Source organism: Eurypyga helias, unplaced genomic scaffold, assembly GCF_000690775.1.
Source record: "Eurypyga helias isolate BGI_N326 unplaced genomic scaffold, ASM69077v1 scaffold2338, whole genome shotgun sequence".
Taxonomy (NCBI): domain Eukaryota; kingdom Metazoa; phylum Chordata; class Aves; order Eurypygiformes; family Eurypygidae; genus Eurypyga; species Eurypyga helias.
The window spans coordinates 6,588-27,400 of NW_010268690.1; the positions used below are offsets into that span (position 1 = coordinate 6,588).

At 39.2% G+C, this 20,813-nt stretch overlaps 1 protein-coding gene across 1 annotated transcript in view; it reads left to right on the forward strand.

The window, feature by feature from the left end:
• Nucleotides 1-914: 914 nt before the first annotated feature.
• Nucleotides 915-20,813, forward strand: part of ST6GALNAC3 (ST6 (alpha-N-acetyl-neuraminyl-2,3-beta-galactosyl-1,3)-N-acetylgalactosaminide alpha-2,6-sialyltransferase 3) — a gene marked incomplete at its 5' end in the record, with an annotated part of 47,061 nt that continues 27,162 nt past the window's right edge. The window contains 2 exons of the mRNA XM_010157817.1: nucleotides 915-940; nucleotides 2,642-2,836. Coding sequence (XP_010156119.1) covers nucleotides 915-940; nucleotides 2,642-2,836 — 221 coding nt within the window. The remainder of the gene's footprint in view (nucleotides 941-2,641; nucleotides 2,837-20,813) is intronic.

Consider the following 20,813-nt stretch of genomic DNA (forward strand, 5'->3'; position numbering starts at 1 on the left):
TTTTTGTTACTGCTGAGCAGTGCTTACACAGAGTCAAGGCCTTTTCTGCTCCTCACCCCACCCCAACAGTGAGCAGGCCAGGGTGCACAGGAAGTTGGGAGGGGCCATAGCTGGGACAGCTGACCCCACTGACCACAGGGATATTCCATACTGTATGATGTCATGGTCAGCATGTAAAGCTGGGGGAAGAAGAAGGAAGAGGGGGGTATTTGGAGTCATCGCATTTGCCTTCCCAAATAACTGTGACGTGATGGGGCCCTGCTTTCCTGGTTATGGCTGAACACCTGCCTGCCAATGGGAAGTAGTGAATTAATTCCTTGTTTTGCTTTGCTTATGTGCATAATTTTTGTTTTACCTATTAAACTGTTTTTATCTTAACCCATGATTTTTCTCACTTTCACCCTTCTGATTCTCTCCCCACGCCATCGTGGGGAGGGTGAGTGAACGGTTGTGTAGTTATGACACACACAAAGTTGATTGAAACATTTTCAAGTTCATAATGTATCTGCACAAAATAAAGGAAGTAAAATACTGGCATTGAATAAACCAGGAGGATAGAATATGTGGAAATCAAGTAGTGGCATCACACAGGGCAGTATTGCTGCTTCTGTCTGTGCATGTTTTGATTGAGGCATGTCCATGTAGTGGAATGAGACTAAAGTTTCCCCTTTAAACATTAACAATATTTTTATTCAGATTTGCAATAAATAATATGACCAATCCATGCTTCTCCTCATTGCTTTACAATTATCACTTGCATCGCACATCTTGCCGGCTCTTAACACTTTGAAGGCACTGATATATAGCTAAACATTTCTGACTCCATCTGGTACAAAGAGAAGTGACACAGAAGTGCTCCCCAGCCAGTTTATTGCAATTTAATGTAAATCTGTTATAATGTGGTTGATGAAAAGTGCAGTGGCTTTCATGCATCCTGAAAGCTGTGATTGGGTTGTGGCTGCACTGTCCTCCGAAGATTTGCTGGGTTTAATTTTACATGGCACAGCCATTAGCTGACTAAGATTCCTCACTGAATCGCATTGCCACAATTCTTCTCCTCATCGTCTTCCCTTTCTCCTCACAGTCACCTCATTCACCCAAGTTTTCCATCTCAGTATTTTGTTGCTTATATCTTCCAAATTGCAGCCTCCTAATGCATCCAAACAAATAGAGCCGTGCAATTGACCCCCATAATGTGCTATTTTGTTAACTCTTGTCTATGGCAATGCAGTAACATCCCTTCATATTTTCTGTGTGCTCTTTGTGATTCTCACTGTTTTCTGTGTCCAGAAACAGGACCAAAGCATGGCAGCTCCTAAAGGCCTTGTGCATGGTCACACGGGCCTTGTGTGCTCATGTTCAGTAAAACAGGTTGCAGTCAGAGCTTGCCTTTCACCCCACCGTTGCCCTTGCAGCACATGTGATCTTATTGCCACCCTGTCCAAAAGCGATCTTGAATGTGTACTCTGCTGGTTCCTGTTAGCTGGCTGTATTTGTAGACAGGAATTGGGGTGCTCAGATTCTGCCTTCCAGCATGAAGTGTTAATATATACTTATGTAGACCCTTAGGCAAATAATTTTTCCCCCTCTATTTTCTGTATGTATTACTGTTTAGAGGGATACAATTACATTCAGTAGGGTGATAAAACTGTGGCAAATTAGGTAAAGCTAGAATGTAATTAAAGTACAATAAAACCACCTGTAAATTATTATTGTTCTATTCCATCAGGGAAAATATAGAAATAACCTTTATGATAGAGTATCACACCTAGAAAATTTATATATGCCAACTAACATGTTTTGTCCTTAAGTAATTTGTTTAGAAGTAATTGACTGCAGTATTTAAAAGATAGCTAAAAATGAAGGGGAACATCATCTTTTTTATAAGTTTTTCTCCTGCAGAGAGTTACCCAGGGAAAAAGTTAATATCTTTCTGTTGTTACACTGACCAGCCTAACCAACTGGGTAGGTTAGAGGTGGAAATCAAAGGCTAATTAGATACAGGCTTCAGATCTGTCACCTCCTTGACAATGGAGGTCATCTTGCCCGAGATAATAATGCCTCACCTTGTAAATTTGTGAACGTGGAATAAGGCAGAATGTGGTGCTGAAGTCACCAACCATTTATTCTAAAGTATTTAAGGTTAGAGTATGAATGATTTAAAATTAATACACAATGAATACAATCTGTAGCGATCATCTTCACAATCAACTTTGTGTGATGTGACAGCAGATGGCATATACACTTTGTGTGTGTGTGATGTGTCTAGAGCACTGCTGATTTTGAGTGGAGACTTTGGTGTGGATGTTTACATGAAAAGCTTAATTCCAAACACAAATAAAATTTAAAACTGATAGATTTTTCTTAAACTTTAAAAAAAATGATTTTGTTTTAAGCAAAACAGATTAATTTCCAACCTGTTCTGAAACTCTCAAAACCTCTGAAATGCAAATTTATTGAAACAAAATGATCTAGTCTCCTGTCTCCCTGTGCCCTTGCAGCAAGGTGACTAGCATAAAAATAATTTCACATAAAGCTTTCTAAAGTGTTTTTCCTTCATCCTACAATAAAAGGTATGTATTTTTTATTAAAACCAATTCTTCATTTTAATAATTTATTTTCTTTCTTCCTTTCATTACAGAGAAAGTCCGTTGTTGCTGTGAGTTTCGTTGCAGCTTTCCTCTGTCTGATCATCGTTCGTCTCACAAATGAAGTAACTTTCCCTTTGATCCTGAACTGCTTTGGACAAACCAGTGTCAAATGGGTGCCGTTTTCTAATGGCCAAAGGCAGCCTCTGAGAACTCATTATGGATATATAAATGTGAAAACACAAGAGGTAAGACCCTGGTATCCAGAGCACAGCAAAATGGACCAGCTGACTTCTCTTTCTCTGACCCCACATAACTGCTTCTCTACCTACCTGCCCAGTGTAAAAACTAAAGCGAGCAGTGTTTCTGAGCAAAGTATCTTTAAAAAGTGTGCTGCCATTTAAATGACCATTGAATTTTTCAAATTTCTGTCATGGCTGCAGTGGAGAGAGCAGTAAGCTGGCCTCAAAATCATGCTTGGTAGCAGTGAAAACTGATATTCATACAACCAGTAGAATTTTTCATATTAATTTCAAGCCTTCAGTCTCTAACTCAAAGGGAATTTTTTTATGTGTGGGTTTGTAATAATGTCCTAAAAATGTTTAATTTTGTGTGGGGTACCCAAGGAGGAAGTAGTTTATTTGTGTTTGTGTGTGCATGGAGAAGGAAAAAGGAATGATATGTGAAATGAGTAGAAAAAGTAATTTACTGGATTTTTCTGAAACTATTACATTAACAGGTGGTAGCTGTTTGAAAGCCAGGTATCTGTTTTCAGTCTGTGTTTGGCCTGTATCTACTTTGCAAAATTCTTGCTTTTTGATAAAAATACTTATGTGATAAAATTATATTTTACAGGGTCTCCTGCTTTAAACTGTCTTGGCAAAATACCTAGTGACATTGTTGGGTTTTGGTGGTAGTGGTGCCTGTTCCCCGGCCTTGTCCCCTTGCCTCCCTCTGTACTATCTATAACAGATGCAAACTTGCAAAACAAGCTAACATTAAAAAGTAACTCTTTCTAAAGATTGCTTCTGCTGAGTTATAGCACTGTCAGTCGTGAGAAATACTATCAGACTTCCACTTACTGCTACTTATTTTTCTTTATAAAATTACAATTATTAGATCTATGAATTAAATTCAGTCGCATAACAGCTTTTATAGAGAATGAAAACACTTCACCACTTCATGATCATAGAATCATAGAATGGTTTGGGTTGGAAGGGACCTTAAAGATCATCTAGTTCCAACCCCCCTGCCATGGGCAGGGACACCTTGCACTAGACCAGGTTGCTCAAAGCCTCATCCAGCCTGGCCTTGAAGACATCCAGGGATGGGACATCCACAACATCTCTGGGCAACCTGTTCCAATGCCTCACTACCCTCTCTGTGAAGAATTTCTTCCTGACATCTAATCTAAACCTCCCTGATTTCAATTTATACCCATTACCCCTTGTCCTATCACTACAGGCTCTTGTAAAAAGTGATATTCAGTCCTGTAAGTGTATTGGACAAGTTAGTTATTATTTTACCTTCAGAGTGCTAAATATGAAAATCAGAATGAGAGGTGGTTGTAGTTTTTAGGAGGCGGCTTCTTTTAAACAGCTGTGACTTTCACTTGTTGTCCATGTAGGGTGCAGCACTGGGTATTTGGAGGCCACAGTATGTTATCTACAGGGCGGAAAAAGGACAAGTACCTGAAAGGAAATCTGTTTGAGTTGGGGTGTGAATCCTAGTCACAGTGAAATGAATGGGAGCTGCTCTTGAGTTCAAAAGGCCTAAGGCTACATCTAGCATATCTTAAATACAAAAGGACCAGGAACCCACTAAAAATGAGAGGGCAATGTGTTCTGCATGTGCATGGGTTATTGCCACAGCAGCAGGCGTGGAATCTGAATGAGGTAGAGCTGCCACGGTCACTTGATCACTATCAGTCTGAACTGATAACTGGAGAGGAGATGAGCATGCTAATCCGTTTTTATTCACCATTGCCTTATCAGAGGTTAGATGTAGCTTGTGGAAGCCTTAATTCATTCTTAAATTTGATAACACGCTTGGAAGTTTTAACAGTAAATGGAAATGAATGTCCTGAAAGTTGGTGACCAGTACCGATTAGTAAGACATTTGTCTCAGTTTAGCTTGGGTCATGAAGGACTCCTTAAACTTAGTGATTTTAATTGTTTTCCCCCTTGTATTTGCAGATTACATTAATATTTGCTAATTAAAATGATAATGAAGAAACTGAACATGCCTTGCTAATTGTGAAAGCACTATCTTATGACCTAATTATTCCCTGTGCGAGGGAAGTTTCATTGTGCTGCCCATGTGGAAAGCTTTTACACGGCTCGTGTTCCTAACTCACACCCAGAGTGTTCTCAGACAACAACTTTTACAACACAGATTACTTTTGTATTAAAATGACTAGCAGTTCTCCACTGTTCATAGAGGTTAAAACCACAGATTTCTCATTTCTGTAAGCACCCAATACATTGACTTTCTGCCCAATTCATTGAATTAAGATCATGTTTTCTATTTTTTTATGGTACTTATCTAAGCAGTAGGTCCAGACTATGAGTGCAGCTAATGCCCTAAACAAATGTGGCCAAGGGTTTTAAAAAATGGGATACTTGCCATCTCATCAATGGGCAAGGACCAAAAGGTGAGGAAACTATACCGTAATGAATTATCAGAAAATTATGTGATGGAAGGGAAGACAAGAGACAAGGCTTTTAAAGACATGGATTTTGGCTTTCTCTTTTGTTGATAGAATCTATGCACACCCTTTGAACGTGTTCATACTCTTCTAGGGTGTTGTTTAAAGCCTGTCACCCCACTGGGTCCCACGTGTCTCCTGCTGTCCAGTAGTGCGCCCTCCTATTCCTCAGTCACTTTCAACATCTTTCTCTTTCTTTTCTTTACCTTTGTTCTTTGTTCCTTACCTTTTTCTCTCGGGCTTCACTCTGCCTGGCTGCATGCAGCAAGCCAGGGCTCTCTAATCCCAACTTCTTAGTGTGTTTAAATAGTACATATACAAGGTCAACAAAGCCGAGTAATGAGAGTAATTTACTGGCAACTCAGTTAGTCATCTGATGTGACAGGGAAGCTAGAAAATCTAGATGAACTAGATTTCCTGTCTTTCCATCTTTCCTGTCCTTCCTTCACATATTTCCTGGGGGGGGGGAAAGACTTTAATCCACAGAAAAAAAAGTTGAAGTTAGGAGCTGATTTCTTCTGGGGTAAGCCTGACTAGGGCAAGACTTGACAACTTATGAGATGATGGTAAATAAATTACTTGGTAGTTAAGGCTGAAGTGATCAATGATTTGATTAAAGAAGATCAGGAAATATGGTGATATGAACATCTGTGTTTATCTCAAGGAAATACAGTGACGTGTGTATTATTAGTCATGATCAGAATAATGCAGTAAAGACATATTGCAAATGCATTTGACTTGACAGTATAATACTGTGGAATGTTTATTATTAAAAAGTCTGAAAAAAATTCAGGATTACTATAACTGGATTGTATGGGAGTATTTAATATAAAATGAAGAGAGAGACATAACTTAATCCCTAATTAAGGCTGTACATAATACAGGGTTGTTGCTATGGTTTCCTTGATTTGTAACTATAGCTACAACTTTGGAAAAACTGACTTTATGTACAGTAAACATACTATATTTGAAATATAAATAGTTGTGAGGTATTGTACTATACTGGCCCATTATGTCTAGACACATTTTAGTTTGACTTTTGAGATATTTCTGAAATAGATGATTCTTCATCTAGAAAATTTGTATCCAGTGCCTGCCCTCCCACCCCTCAAGAGAAGATGATCCCTTAGTAATCCTCCACGATGTAATCTCTTTTCCTTTGTCACTGTCCACATCTGAGAGGATGCCCTGAGATTTGTGAGAGACTATGGCTGCTGGTTTTGCAATATTGCACTCTCACTCAACTACATGAATTTTGACCTTTCAGTAAAAGGTGTCTGGGCAAGATGACCTTTCTGTCCCTTATTTCCTCTACTTTGTACCTATGGACTTTTTTGGTGATGGGCCTCATAAAATCAATCTTTAAGAAATGTCACGCTTCTCATGTGTTAGTTACTTTTATCCTGTTCCTGGTATTTTTTTCATAGAAAATATTACCTTGATACAACTCCATTACCTAATTGAAACCTATTGTCATTTGAACAAACTTCATCCCCCACCCCGAGCTGATGTAATGATACTTCTTGTGTATCAAAACCAGGCAAGCAGATAAAAGAAGCAGGTATAGAAAATGTAACCTTCCTCCTTTCGTACCACTCCTACTACAAAGAGTTCTGGCAAAATTAATGAATATCATGTATTTAAATTGCAGCATTATGACATCAATTTAAAACCCATTAGAGGTTTCAAACTTTATGCTGAGCAAGTCTAATAGTGTTCTTGGATATTTGATTGTGCTTCCTGAAAGGTGAATATTGAATAGATTTTTACTCTACCGTCAGTATTAAAATAATATAGCATTTTCTTACATGCATAAGATCTGAAATATGGCTGCAATAACACTTGAAAGTTAATTATAAGAAGTATATTCAAGTAGTGTACAAAGATTAAAACTATTCTTGGAAAGGGTAAGTTCTGAGATGACCTGAAATCCCTACATTAAACTGCAACTGTGAGATCTAATGGCTTCATCTAAAATGAATTCTGAGGAGAGAAGAGCCTTTGTGTCATGAACATTGAAGAATCTCATAGTGCAGCGATGAGCACTAGATAAAAGGAACATGCATTGTAGCATTTAAGATTTTTTTAAAAAATCCTGTTGTAACTGAAAAGCCCATCAAAATTGTGTTGATATTGATGAAATAAATTTGGATCTATTATCACATACCATTTTGCCCTGTAACCTGAACAAACTAGTATACATTAACTGCTTTCCAGTTGTGGCACACAGAGCCACATACGTGTGTGAACATACTGCCTGAGTCTAGGGGTTGGGTTGGTTTTGCCAGAGGTTCTGTGGTAGAACTTGAACTAAATAAATGGAGTTTTCCATAAATGAAATATCCCAGATGTGAATAAAAATAGGAAGAGGCTACAGTCCTTATACATATTTGTGTAGTTGTCTTTCTGTTTTTTTAATAGAATAAAGTAATAGTATTAAAAAACAACAGCACCGGAAGTATAGAGGAAAACTAACATAAGATGCAGAAGTAGAGGCTCTGTGATGTGCTGTCTGACCATAAGATAAGGCACATGCCATTTCAACAATAGGAAAAACATAGCTGTCGAATGTGTTAGGAGTAATTATAGGAGGGACACATAGTAACCATGAGAGACCATGTTCTTGTAATGCTTGAATAACTAAAATAAGAAATGCACATAGAAAGCAAAGAATCTGATGGATGTTTTAATATTAGTTTCTTTCCAGATCTGGGAAGTAAAATTAAAAAATTTTTATATGCAACAATAAAAATAAGTAAAGCTAGTGATCAACCTGAGAAGGTTGGAGTTTTGCCTCTGTTAGTGGTGGATGCAGAATGACACTTCCTATGAAGAGTAACTTGGGGAATAGTTTCATGAGCTTCATGTCAAAACAGAAGGTACCAGGCTGTGAACTGGCATCGTCCATTCAGCTAACTTCAGAGATGTTTCGTACTCTTGCTGGGAAGAACTGAGTCCTAGAGAGACTAAAAAGCTACATCAACCAGAACTCACTGTCACAGAAAGTCGCTTTACTATTTAATTTCTGACACATTCATGACTTCTCTCCTGTCTTTTCCTTTGGGATCTTACTCATTGTTACAGTTTAAGAATTCATACGATATTTTGTTAGGAAAAGGTCATCTGTTTTATAGTCATTTATCTTTTATATCCCTTTTAAGACACAATTTTATATCCGTTGCTCAGTTACATCATTTTTGCCTTAGTAATCACGTAGTAATAATAATGGGAGTAAAACTAGACATGCCGTGTGTTTTTCTGTATATTTTCCTGCTTCTGCCATATAAATTTCCAGGAAGAACTTTTCTTGGAAATATTACAGAAAGATTGGCTACATAACATTTTTAATAGCAATCATATTGCTTGTTACACTTCTGAGAGAGATTTGTATGGTGGGTTATTGGTTCCCATCCCCCCACCCCTCTGTATTTGCTAGCTATACCAGAGCTCCTGTTCCTGGCTCTGGGAGCCATAGGCATACACTTGAAAATAAAATTCCTGAAAAAAAAGATGTGCTCCAGAAGCACATCTTATATTACAGAAAAAGACCTCATGAAACAAATTATTACCGGAGTCCCCACTGTCCCCTCCCTCTTCCCAACCCCCTTTTTGCCTGAGAAGTCAGGACCACCAGCATAAGCTGCAAGGTCCACTTGAAACCACTCAGGTTGTTATCAGCATACCGGAGGGAAGGGAACACAGATGATGTGTGTCCTCAGTAGAGTAAATCCTGCCAGCTCAGCCTCGTTCCTTCTCTATATATGGAATTAGTTTAGGTTTTTAAAGCTGCCACAACTCTGATGGTGTCTCGTGAGGAAAAAGTCAAGTGCCAGGATAAATATGTCGAGTATTCTATACAAAGGAATTAAATCTGCTCCACACAGAGCCTGAATGTGATGAGTCAAGCAGTGCTGCTTGTGTGGCAGCTCTGCTTTTTTAAAAAAAAGACTAAGAGACTTGAGAAGAGATTACTATCAACCAGCGAGCTGTGCCGTCAAAAGTCAATCCCTAAAGAATCTGGGGCAGTAGAAATAAATGCCTACGGTGCACGGTCATGGGCTGGATTGATCTATTGAACAGAGCTTACAGGTTACACTGGAAAAGGTGCCTGGTGTCACAGATTTGACACCCACCTTGGTTATACTTAATTTCCAGAGATTTCTCCCTCCTTGAGGATTTTTTTTTTTTTTAACTGCATTTATACTAGATAATGTTAGACTCCCTGCGAGAAGGTGCCAGTTGTGTTTTCCAGTTGAGAAGTGTGGACAAGTGCCTCTCCAAATGAGATACACCACCATGAAAATTGGCTTGAGACCATTTGGAAAACAGAGACAAACCTAAGTCTTGTAGTTAGCCAGGTCGATAGATTAATTATCGCTAAAGTTTGTGTTCCAGTTAAGTGGCAGATGGACCAGAGAAAGGGAATGGAGTATTCCTTGGACTGGTAAAAAAAAGGGAGCAGAGTGTTTTGGTGTAACAGCTTTTTGAATGAGACCAAACCACTGGGAAAGGTAGGGAAGGTGGGCTGGCTAGTGTAATGGGCAGGTGGGGGTGAGGCTGGTGCCCAAGGGAAGGAAGGAGGAACTTGATGTAACCTGAACATGCTCTTACTCTGGATGAGAACTGCATTCTCTTACCATGTTTTGATATTGGCTTTGGCAATAATAGTTGCTAAATGGAGAATGGGATGGTTTGCATTAATAGTAAGCATGGTGTCTTCTTGGTGTTTCATTTCATTAATTAAGAGAACAGTGCCCTATCATTTACTCACTGAATACCATCCCACTGCTGCTGTTTAAAAATTAAGATGCTTCCATCGTAAAAAGTTCAGTGTCACTCTCCTGAGTTTATACCTGAGGTGTATTTCTCACAGAGATTCAAGGTACCCTTTGCAGCAAAGTGTTGCTAGTTTTGGATGCAGTAATGACAGCTAAGGTACACTTTGTACTTGTGTATAAAATACACTACAGAGTAAAAAGAGCCAGTGAAAATGGAATTTTGCTCATATAATTGTTTCTACACAAGGGGTTTCTGCTGGCTGTGGCAATCAACAATTTTAGCTCTTTGAGCTCTTGCCCAGCGTAGCTATTCTGGCAGGCATGCACAGCACTGAGCTGACCTGAGGCTATTAATACATCCCTGCAGGGAAGCAGCGTGCCAGCCACACGCAGGCACACATACGTGCACGGGTGCGCACGTAAACACAGCAGCTAGAACTTGCTCAAGAGACAGACTCCTAACACTGACAATCCTGCCAATTACTGGCTAGTTTTAAAGCCACAGCCATCTTCCTTGAAAGCCTTTGCTTTCCAAGTTTGCTCCCATGGCCATCTGTCATAGCCTGAGTTTGGCAGCTTCTGGTTCTGCTGCAAGGCTCTGAGGATTGAATACATAGTTTTGTCTTTTTTAGAGTTCTCTGAGTTGGTGGAAAGTTTCTACTATGTGAGCCTTTTCTCTTAGGCTTTTTGTTAGATTAAAATGTGAACGTTAAATGCATTTTTGAGCCGTTAATCTGTGCTATCTGCTCTCAGACTGGGCTGGAACAGGTGGGCTGGTGTAACTGCTGCATGGAGAGAAATGAGCTCAGAGACCTTTTTAGAGCAGATGCAGATTGCACCAGCAGTAATTGCTTTTCTTGGATAATCTTTCATGTGTGGCTCAATACATTAATCCATATGACCAAATATGTGTTATTTGATCTGTAAGAGGGCCTCTATGACTGTTGTACTAAAAATTTCATGCCCCTTACTGGCATTACTATGATGGCAGTGTGTGCATCTTAGAGCTCTACTTGCTAGGATTACAGTAGCTGTAACAAGGGACTACGTTTTCTCTGGGTTCAACTGTAAATTTTGTCTACTCATCATAAACCATTTTGGAACTACCTCTAAACCAATAATTGATATTACCACCAATGTTGAAAAGCTCATGGTAAATTCTGTCCATGGAGCTGCACCCTAAAATGAAAACCAGTTCAGTTGGGGAGGGGTAGAGAAAAAGAAATTAAGTTCTCTGTTATTTTAAGTATTTCTTTCCCTTATCTTTATTTTTCCCTCTCCCCATTTGATATATTTTTTTTATTCAGCTAGTCGAGATTACAGTAATCTGTTGTTTTCTGTCACTCAGAACACAGAAAAGCAGTTGGCATGCCCATTAGATGAATAAATACAGTGTTAAATGAAATTCCCAAAATGAGTGCAGAGAAATTACTAGAGTGATTTTGGGATTTTCCACTTAATAACAACAATTCATCCTCCATTTTTATCCCCAGCCCCAGGAGTGCACATTACTGCCTTTACCTCATTCACACCAGCCAAGTCTTCTTTCCCACAAGTAAAAGCATCATTTTTCGAAGTACAGCTTCTTGAATTTGTCTTTAAGAGTCTCTTGTAGTTAGGACCCAGAGTTTTGGATTTGAGATTGATGGAAATGCCACAGGTCTTGAATCAATATTTCTCCAGGGGGGGAGAACCTGCTTGCTCCATCTAGAGACTGCAAAGAATGCTCAAGGGCCTCATACTAATATTACACCAGCCAAAGTGCAAGTTGGTTTGGGTTGATTTCCCTGATTCAGTGGTGCTACCACTCTCCCTCCCTTCTGCCTTTTTATAGTGCTGGTGCCTAGGATTCATGCTTGTAAAGAGAAAATATTATTTCTGGAGTGTGTTAAGGTGAAAAAGTATTTTTCTAAGCTTTTCTTCAGATGCCCTCAGACTCCCCTGAAATGCCTGACCGCATACAGAGGAGTCACCTCAAAGCAGTTACAGGGCAACACACTGAAAGCTTAGATCAGCACTGGCAAATATACTACAAAAGAGATTAAACACCAAGGTGAAGGACGGAGTTTGGCCTTTAGTTAAAAACAGTAATCCTGTATTTGATGACAATACAGTATATTATGGAACTGATCAATGACTGACAGTTTTGTTCTCAGGTGGTTTTTGTATGATTAATTTTATTGACTTGTTAACATTTTCCTGCTTACGATACAGTTTCTCATGGCACCTGATTCCTAGCATGTAAAAGACTTGTCATCTCTATACCATTTCCTGTTGGCTCTCTGCTTTTAGATCCAGCGCATGTTGTCCAAAATTGCTGATTTCTTTCTTCAGCCTCGTCCTCTCCAGTTTGGCTTGCCCTTCACTGCCCAAAATTCCTTTAACTAGATCATCAGATTGCCTTTCTCCAAAAGTATACAACCATTCCTGAGAGATTCCAAGGCGTAGCTTGGAGATGTAGGAAATCAGAGGCTCTTCTAACAAGCCAGCCACTGCTGCATTGTGTGCAAGGTTTGGCTCCTGAATGGATTCAAGGTGTATCCCCAGGTTGAATGCATCCTTTTGATCCAGTCTTCAGCTGACAGGCTTTGGAAAAGCAACTGGAAATAGATTTCAAACTAGAACCTATGGCAAAATTGTGTCTCTGCTCAGGGCTCATGTACATGTTTAAGTTTCATTACAATGTTTTTACAAGCATAACTTCTTTCTCCAGTGGAGTGAGTTCCTAGAAAGTTTCTTGGCAGCCATGGCAGGGTCTCCCAAAGGCTAAGTACAGGCACTTTGCAGTGTTTTTGAGGCTAAACAGGCTCTCGAGTTACAAGCCAGAGAAATGTCCTTTTGTCAAGCACGTAGGAGGTGGTATTTCTTCTTTAATCCTCTCAATGACACTCTCAGGGAGTCCCACAGCAGACTGCCTTGGAGGTAGAGGGACTGTCCTACTGGATCCCCCATTCAGGTGACTCCACTCATTTCTGCTTCAGTTGTTCCTTGGTGTTGGATGTGCCTGTCATCATTGGTATCAGTGACAAATGATGGAGCTGATAACACTAATGAAATTAATGATGTTGATCTTCTCAGAGGAGAATGAGCAGAGGAACAGGCTTGAACTCTTAGGATCTAGCCTCAGTTTCTGTCCTGCTGCTGCCACGGACCATGGTACTGTTCACTGTTTCAGTTTCATCATGTTGTAAAGGATTCAAGTTTATAAAGAGCAAGTAACATTTCTGGATCAAGTCGCTTCTGGTCAAGTTAAAAAAGCAAAATGGGAGCGGTCTGATTAACTCTCATAAAATGATTGGGTTCTACTATCCCTGATATATTACCACTTACTACCATTGTATTACAGCCACAACTTTATTCTCAGAACAACAACAAAAATAAGCTTTGCGCTACACTAATGCTCTATTCTAATTGACAAAGGACAAGGTAATCCAGGCACTGTGACAGCAGTGTTGGCACATATTATATAATGATATATAGCACCTTTCATAAACTGCCATTAATTTTTGCATGAATTCCGTTCGTCTTTGATAAGCATGTGTAACTCCTAATAAATTATTTTGTGGCTGAGCACAAGAATCAAGGAGAAATGGACTTTTGTAGGTATGGAAGCTGGTGATAACTGAACATGAGAAGGCAAACCTGACAGGTAATTGCAGGTGAGAAGTCATTTTCAAGCAATGGATGGGGGTGATATTGTTTCCCGTTTAAAATGAGTTGCCATCTCTGCTGGCCACAATGTGAGGTAAATTCTGTCATGAAATCTAAAACATTTGTTATGTTTAGGCTATTGATAATCACATAGGAACCAGCATTGTGGAACTCCTTCCACTTGCTCTTAAATGGCTTGCTCCCCTTCTGGTGGATGTTACCCGCTCTTCATTTCCTGGGAAAGAAATGGCCTTCTGTGAGATCGTTTATCTGAATAGCACAGAAATAATTTTCTGCAAGCCTAACTACTTAGAATAACAGAATCCTTAAAAAAAAAAAAAATTACAGTGACACTCTGAGGTTTCTGAGATTAGTGTCTTCCGTTAAAGCCTCTATTTCCTCTGGTATTACTTCCAGCCCTATTCACAGAAACTGCAGTGCATGGCTACCATGAATAGCATGAATGATGAGTGTATTTCTCTTCTGCCTTCAGTGCGTGCTAAATATTTGCATATACAAAAATATAAAATCTAGAGCTGAAAAAACCAATTGACTGATCATCTCCTGACAGTATGTGATTGACCCATATTCTAGATTAACTCGGGTTTTAATCTGTCTGCTTTTATATTTACAAATTTTGGGCCTTTTCCCACATCCCTTGGATGATCATGCAGTGGACTAATTGTTCATTATTTCAGTTTTTCCTCAGACTGAAATATGGAAAATATTACAGCTGTTTATACCTTTCTATTTTCTGCTTCTTTACAGATATTAAATATTTCCACTTCTCATTCTTCTTCCTTCCAGTGTATACAGATACTTGCAGTTCCAACTTTATCAGCATGTTATCAAGTAAACCTTTTCCTTATTTTCCTAATTCATTCATAGCAAAAGCCCACCCCCTCCTCACTTCTCGCTGTCTGTTTCACAGAACTTGCCGTTGGATTTGGCTGTGATGGGAAGGAGAAGATGATATAGCATGTTACCTCTGCTTCTAGATATGAAATTACCTGGCATTTATTTTTCCTATAATGTCTTGGATGGTTTTTCATGAGATGAATCACTCCATGGTTTCCCAAGATGATGCCCAAACTTGTTACTTTCCTCATGCTTTTCTGTTCTTGCTGCCAATACCATTTAGTTTCTCCTGAAGATCGTTTGTAAAGATAAAGCAGATTTAAGGAGGTAAAAATCACAAAAAATATGCGTTGTATGAGACCAATTTAAAAAGATTTAGAACTAAAATGCAAAGCAGGGAATTTCTGTGTTTCTTTGAGCATTTTCTTTTCTGATTTTGTTTGTTTCAGTCCATGTGAGAAATCACAGTGGTTTGAGTTACCCTTGGAAATAAGATTTTTGGCCATCGTTTTTTCTGTGCAGTCTGCAGTAGCATTCTTGGAGTTTAAATGTGCTTTTTCATTAGAGGAACAGCTTTCATAATTGAATGTGCCAGGTCTGATAAGAAATTAGCAGTTCACTGTATGTTCAAAACACCTGACTTGTATATGCATTATAGCTCTTGTACATTCAGATTAATGGTTCAATTATCTAGGAAGTTGTATTCTGAATTCATGAAAATCAGTCTTTTTATAAGTCTTTACTAAATGCAAAAGTGCCTCTAGTAATTCCCTTTCACTTATTAAGCCTGTCATTTTTCTTTGAAAAACCGTATTTGTCTGGCAAGATCTTTATAAACATAAATATAATTTTAGCAACTATGTATCACTAACAGGCATTTGTATTATTCCATAATATGTCTTAAAATCTATTTGAACTTTTAAATTGCTAAAGGATTTATGAATGTAGCATTTTCATTTCTTTCTATCTCACTATGTAACCGTTAGTTATTTCTGGATGCAATAAAATATTTGTCTATCGAAGGATGTCCTAGACCTCTACTACTTTTTTGCATTTGATGTAGGATAATATTTAAAAAGTGTTCTACACAGAGACAGTGTCTATTATTTCATGATTTAGAGGATCTGGGAGGTCAAACGTGTTTCTAGATTGCTTGTTCAGGTTTGCTCCCCATGTCACTGTAACTAAAACCTCAGGTTCTCCTGCTTTGTGAAACCTCTGTGTGTGTCTGCAAGACTCTCTTCCTGTTAAATAGGTTTGGTGTTTTGTCAGGTTCACAGCCCAAATTCTGTCACCCTTTGCAAGGTACTGGTCACAGCTTCCTGAAGTAAGAGCAAAGGAGACTGAAACAAGGTGGGGAAACACCCATCTAGCGACAGCTGCTATACCAGGCCCTATGCTCAGTGGCATTTTAAAAACTCGTGTTTTGCCCCATTGTAACTAAACTGTTTATGGTAATCAGCAGTATTTATGGCTGTAATATAAATTCCGCTGTGAAAGGATGCCCGGTTTCATTTTGCAGCAGAAATGGACTTGACACGAGCTTTAGTCCATAGGTAATAGATTCTTGAAGGCTCAGAGTGTTAGTTTCAGCAAAATGCTAATCTGGCAAATTGGTACATTTAACAGTCATCCACAAATGCACCCTTTTGTGTAATATGCAGTTGATTGTAACAATTATGGATGCTATTTAATGGTGCCATCCTTAAACCTTCCAGTGTGATACTACCTAGAGAATTTGTTACTGATGAAATCATTATGGTGTTATAGAAATGAAATAGGTTGCTACTGAAATTACTCTCAAAATCTAATTGTAACTTCACTGGAATTTTCCCCATGATGAATGTTAAGTATATGTGTATTTCTTATTTTTATAGAAGCAGCATTTTTATTTGTATGCTTAATTTTATTTCAATATCTACTATGTATATATTACGTTTTGCTTCTCATTTTCAGTTGTGGTCAAAGATAACTTTAGTCCAGTTTGCCTTTTATCTGCTATTCTTCCGTTCTTATTTACTCTGTCACATGAATAAAGCAGTGTATTTCCTTCCTTGAGACCTGCCTAGAATTGCTCAAATTAACACAATGAAGAGCCCTATTTTATCAATAGCTGAAATGATACAAGTCCTCTCAATTTCCTTTTGAGGGCTTCCTTAGAAAGAAAAATGTGCTTTATAATTTCTTGCCTGCAAATCAGATTCCTTTTTTTTTCCTTCATCAAATCTCATGCTGTGCCCAAAGGTTTAGGTTTATTTTTAGGCTTATGATCCCCCCTTATCTTTGTTTCAGACCATGTCTGATCAAAACAAACAAAAAAAAACCCCAAACAATCCTCTTGCTTGATTATAGTCCATGGAGAATGGGTGAAATCCTTGATCAGAATGGGAGATACCTGTGACTGCCCGAGATCCCCAAGTGCAGTACACCATGCTTCCATGCCATCCTCTTATGCTATCTCTGTATTGTTCTAGCTCTTATTAAAAGACCTGGTACTTCGCCACCTTCAGAGCGACAGCCTCACATCCGTCTGTAGCTGTACCATTCTTTCTTTCTGCTCTTGATCTTACAGTATAGATTGATCCTATGAAAGCTAAAATATGCCCATGTCTGTTCATCAGATTCTCTCCCTGTAGTCACAACGCCGGGGCATAGAGGGGGTAGGTGGCCACCAGCCACCACTTTTGTCACCAACCATAGAATAAACTTGACTGCTGGGCTCAGAGGAAAATGTTGCAGAAATAGCTTTCATTTCCCATGCTCTTACATCTCTTGCTTTTTTGCCCTCTTCCTAAAGCAGCAGACTGACTGATACTAACCTAATTTGGTAATAATTGTTGCAAATATGGCTTCAGGAAACTGGAAATTCATGAATCTGTGTTCCTAAAAGCTCACAAGTATATGCTACGTCTGTACAAAATATATTAATGTGTACCTGGAGTCAGTACTGTCATTGTGCTTAGCAGTAGGCCATGCTTCCTCCCAAACAGCCAAGCTTTGCAGAGTAAGGAGGGCCATACTCTTCACAGGGTTTGGCAAGTCCCATGGATTTCCATTATTTTGCTTAACACTTGCTTCCAAAGAATCTCAGATATCGGAAGCTGTTTCTTAAGAGCAAATACTGTTAACACCACTGTGCTTATGTCCTACTGTTGTGAAAATTGCCATGGGATTGTTACCTTTCACCCAGGTGGTCCCCACTGATGGGCAGAAATGACCTTGATTTAACGTCTCATCTGAAGGCAGGCAGTTCTAGCTCCGCGACGACATCCCCCAGGCGCTCTGTTGCAGCGTCAGCATTGGATACGAGCCCGTGGCTCAGTCAGAGATGTGCATCTCTGACCTTCTAGCACAGAGGCAATAGTGCTGCCAGCTGTGCTACGCTGACAGGCAAAGGACTTGGGTTTGAAATCCATAGGTAAAGAAATTGAGCTAAACACAACACTTCTACTGTGGAAAATGTGACAATAAACCCCAGATAATTTTACGTCCAGTTTCCAAATTATTTTGTTTTCCAGGTTGCTGGGAGTAATTTGCTTCATTAATGCAGTTCTGCAGCATGATCTATTTAAATTTTATCCCAGAATGAGTCCTTCCAGCAGAATAAAAGCCTTTTGAAAAACCTGATTTATGTCACAGTCACAGCATTAAATAGAGCAATTCTGGTTCAGTGGCACAGTGGTGGGGTCAAGGTGCGTGGTCTGCATTTTCGAAGTGCTGTGCATGGATTTGCATGCACACAGCTTTCATTAGCACTAACACAATTTGTACATGTGGCCCCTGTGCAGTACTTTGGGAATGTAGCCCTCAACAGAGAAGATATTTACAGCGCTGAAGCTCATGTTAGGAAATATGAACAGCTGTGCTCCAAACAGAAAACACACATCTGCAGTAAGACAAGCATACTGAGAATTATATCCTGGCAGTAAACGTTTTTATTTGTACAAACTGCTATGCAAAACTGGAAGGAAATATCATTCTTTCAGGATTAGTATGTTTTGCGAAGCTAATAGGAAAAAAACTCTGTCATCAAAGAAGATTTTTGCTGATTAAATTCTTTTTTTGCTGCAGTTCCTGTAGTCTTGGTACAAAAGAAATATAATTAATAAGTAAAAGCCATGTCACTGCTAATTATGTTTTACTAGCAGTGAGATGACCTCTTTATACTTTTGAATAGTCAGTTGAAATCATTGCTCTAGAACATATATTTACATAGATTTTTAGCTTTTACTATTTTACATTTTGAGCTCTAATATCTAAGCACCTGCTGTGCACAGGAATTGAGCACCTGGGAAAAGCTTTATCCATCATTCCATTGTAGGATCCTTGCATTTACTTACATCATGTCTAGAGCTGACCGTTCCCTAAATACACATCAAATTAAGAGGACTTTGCAAAAGGAAATTGTAATTAGCTTTAAATTTGGCTGATGGAACGTGTGCCAGTGCATCAGATTTCCCCCTCTGTGCTTCCCTGGAATGGTTCTCCAGTCCCTGCAGGGTGATGCCTGGAAGGTGGGAGGTGTAACTCCACTGATCTCTATGTGCGGGGGCAAACAGGGCTTTTGCAGGATGCATGAGAATTCTCTAACTAAATGGACCGTGCTGAATACTTCACCTTCACACGCAGTTTTACATGTGGAGAGGTTTGAGGTAGAGAGGCTGTTTCTCAGTAACAGTAATATATCAAGTCCATGTAGTTCTTTTTGAGGTCAAGTATTAATCCCATTTTGCAGATTGAGAAGGTGAGACCTTGAGGTTGTCATTTACCTACCACAGAGCAGGTCCGTATCAGGCCAGACCACAGCTCAGGCTTCCTGGGAGCAAGGCCACCGTTCTGCCCTCTAGACTTCTATTTTACTATGGGCTTGTATGTCCAGTGAATAATTTGTATTTCTGAAAGGAGAACTGTTGGGTGAAAGACACAAAAAGAACTTTAGAACATGGCCTTGTTAAATACCTTTTTAATTAGTTTACATAATGAGCTTTGGAATACGGCTGCCTGTTAGACTCAAAATTTTGGATGCTTCTTTAATAGGAATATTTAATTTCTTAATGACATATTTGTTGGTCAGGGGAAATATATTATTTTCACTAGAGCTGGTTCAAAAAATATTTTCCCAATCACAATCCTGACATTATAATTAAAGAAGGAAAATAGTGTGGATACTGAAGGAGAGGGTGACACTCTGCTGCTGTCACTGTTACTGAGTTAGCTCAACTGGCTGAAGTCTGTGTGATGGATAGGAAAGTTCTGCCCCTGCCACGTACAACATAGTTGTCACTCTTGTGCTGTGGGCACATTTCTTGCATTTGTTGGTATACTTATGTACCTTTGAAGCTGATCTAATACTAGTAGGGTTGCAAAACTAAGGTTCAGGAACTGGGAAATGTCATAGTTGAAATCACCTGTCTGCTTTTGAGTCAGACTTCTTTGATGTATTCACAGCTGTCCATACTGGGACAACTTTGCCCAGAGAAGCTGTGGATGTCCCATTCCTGGAAGTGTTCAAGCCCAGGCTGGATGAGGCTTAGAGCAACCTGGTCTAGTGGAAGGTGTCCCTGCCCATGGCAGGGGGGTTGGAACTGGATGGTCTTTAAGGTCCCTTCCAACCCAAACCATTCTGTGATTCTATGAACTTTAGCCTCATTCATTGTCCAGGTTTTACCATTTCAGGTGCCAGCTGGAAATGTATAAAGCAGGTTGCTAAGACTGCTGCCTCATTAGCTGAAGAAATGGCAAGGTGTGAAGGAGTTGGGACATTACAGGAATGGAAAGCAAGGCACTCAAGTGTTAATGCTAGCTGCTAGATTTTATTCTTGCCCCTGTTACAGAATTTCAGTGTGATTCCAATCTAATCAAGCCATGTTTTTACTAATTGTGTGTTGTTTGCTTTCTGAATGCTTAGTTTGAGACCCTTGGGTCTGATTTATGAAACATTGATCTCTCAAGTCAATGACAATTATCTGAATATACAAATTACTAAAGAATTCTAATTGCTCCAGGTTCTGTGTCAGTGAGTATATATGTCTTAATTTAATTTATAAATTTCACCTTAGTTTTTCAGACTCCTTCTGCTAAAGAGGGCTAATACAGCCTTTTCCTGTCTCTCCTTAGAATGGTATTTGAGAAGTGAGGAGCTACTGTAAGTACTGTATGACAGCCCTGGCAGAAATTAATAAGTCTCAGAGCAGGGTGTGAATAGCACTCAATAAATGAGGCATGGGGACA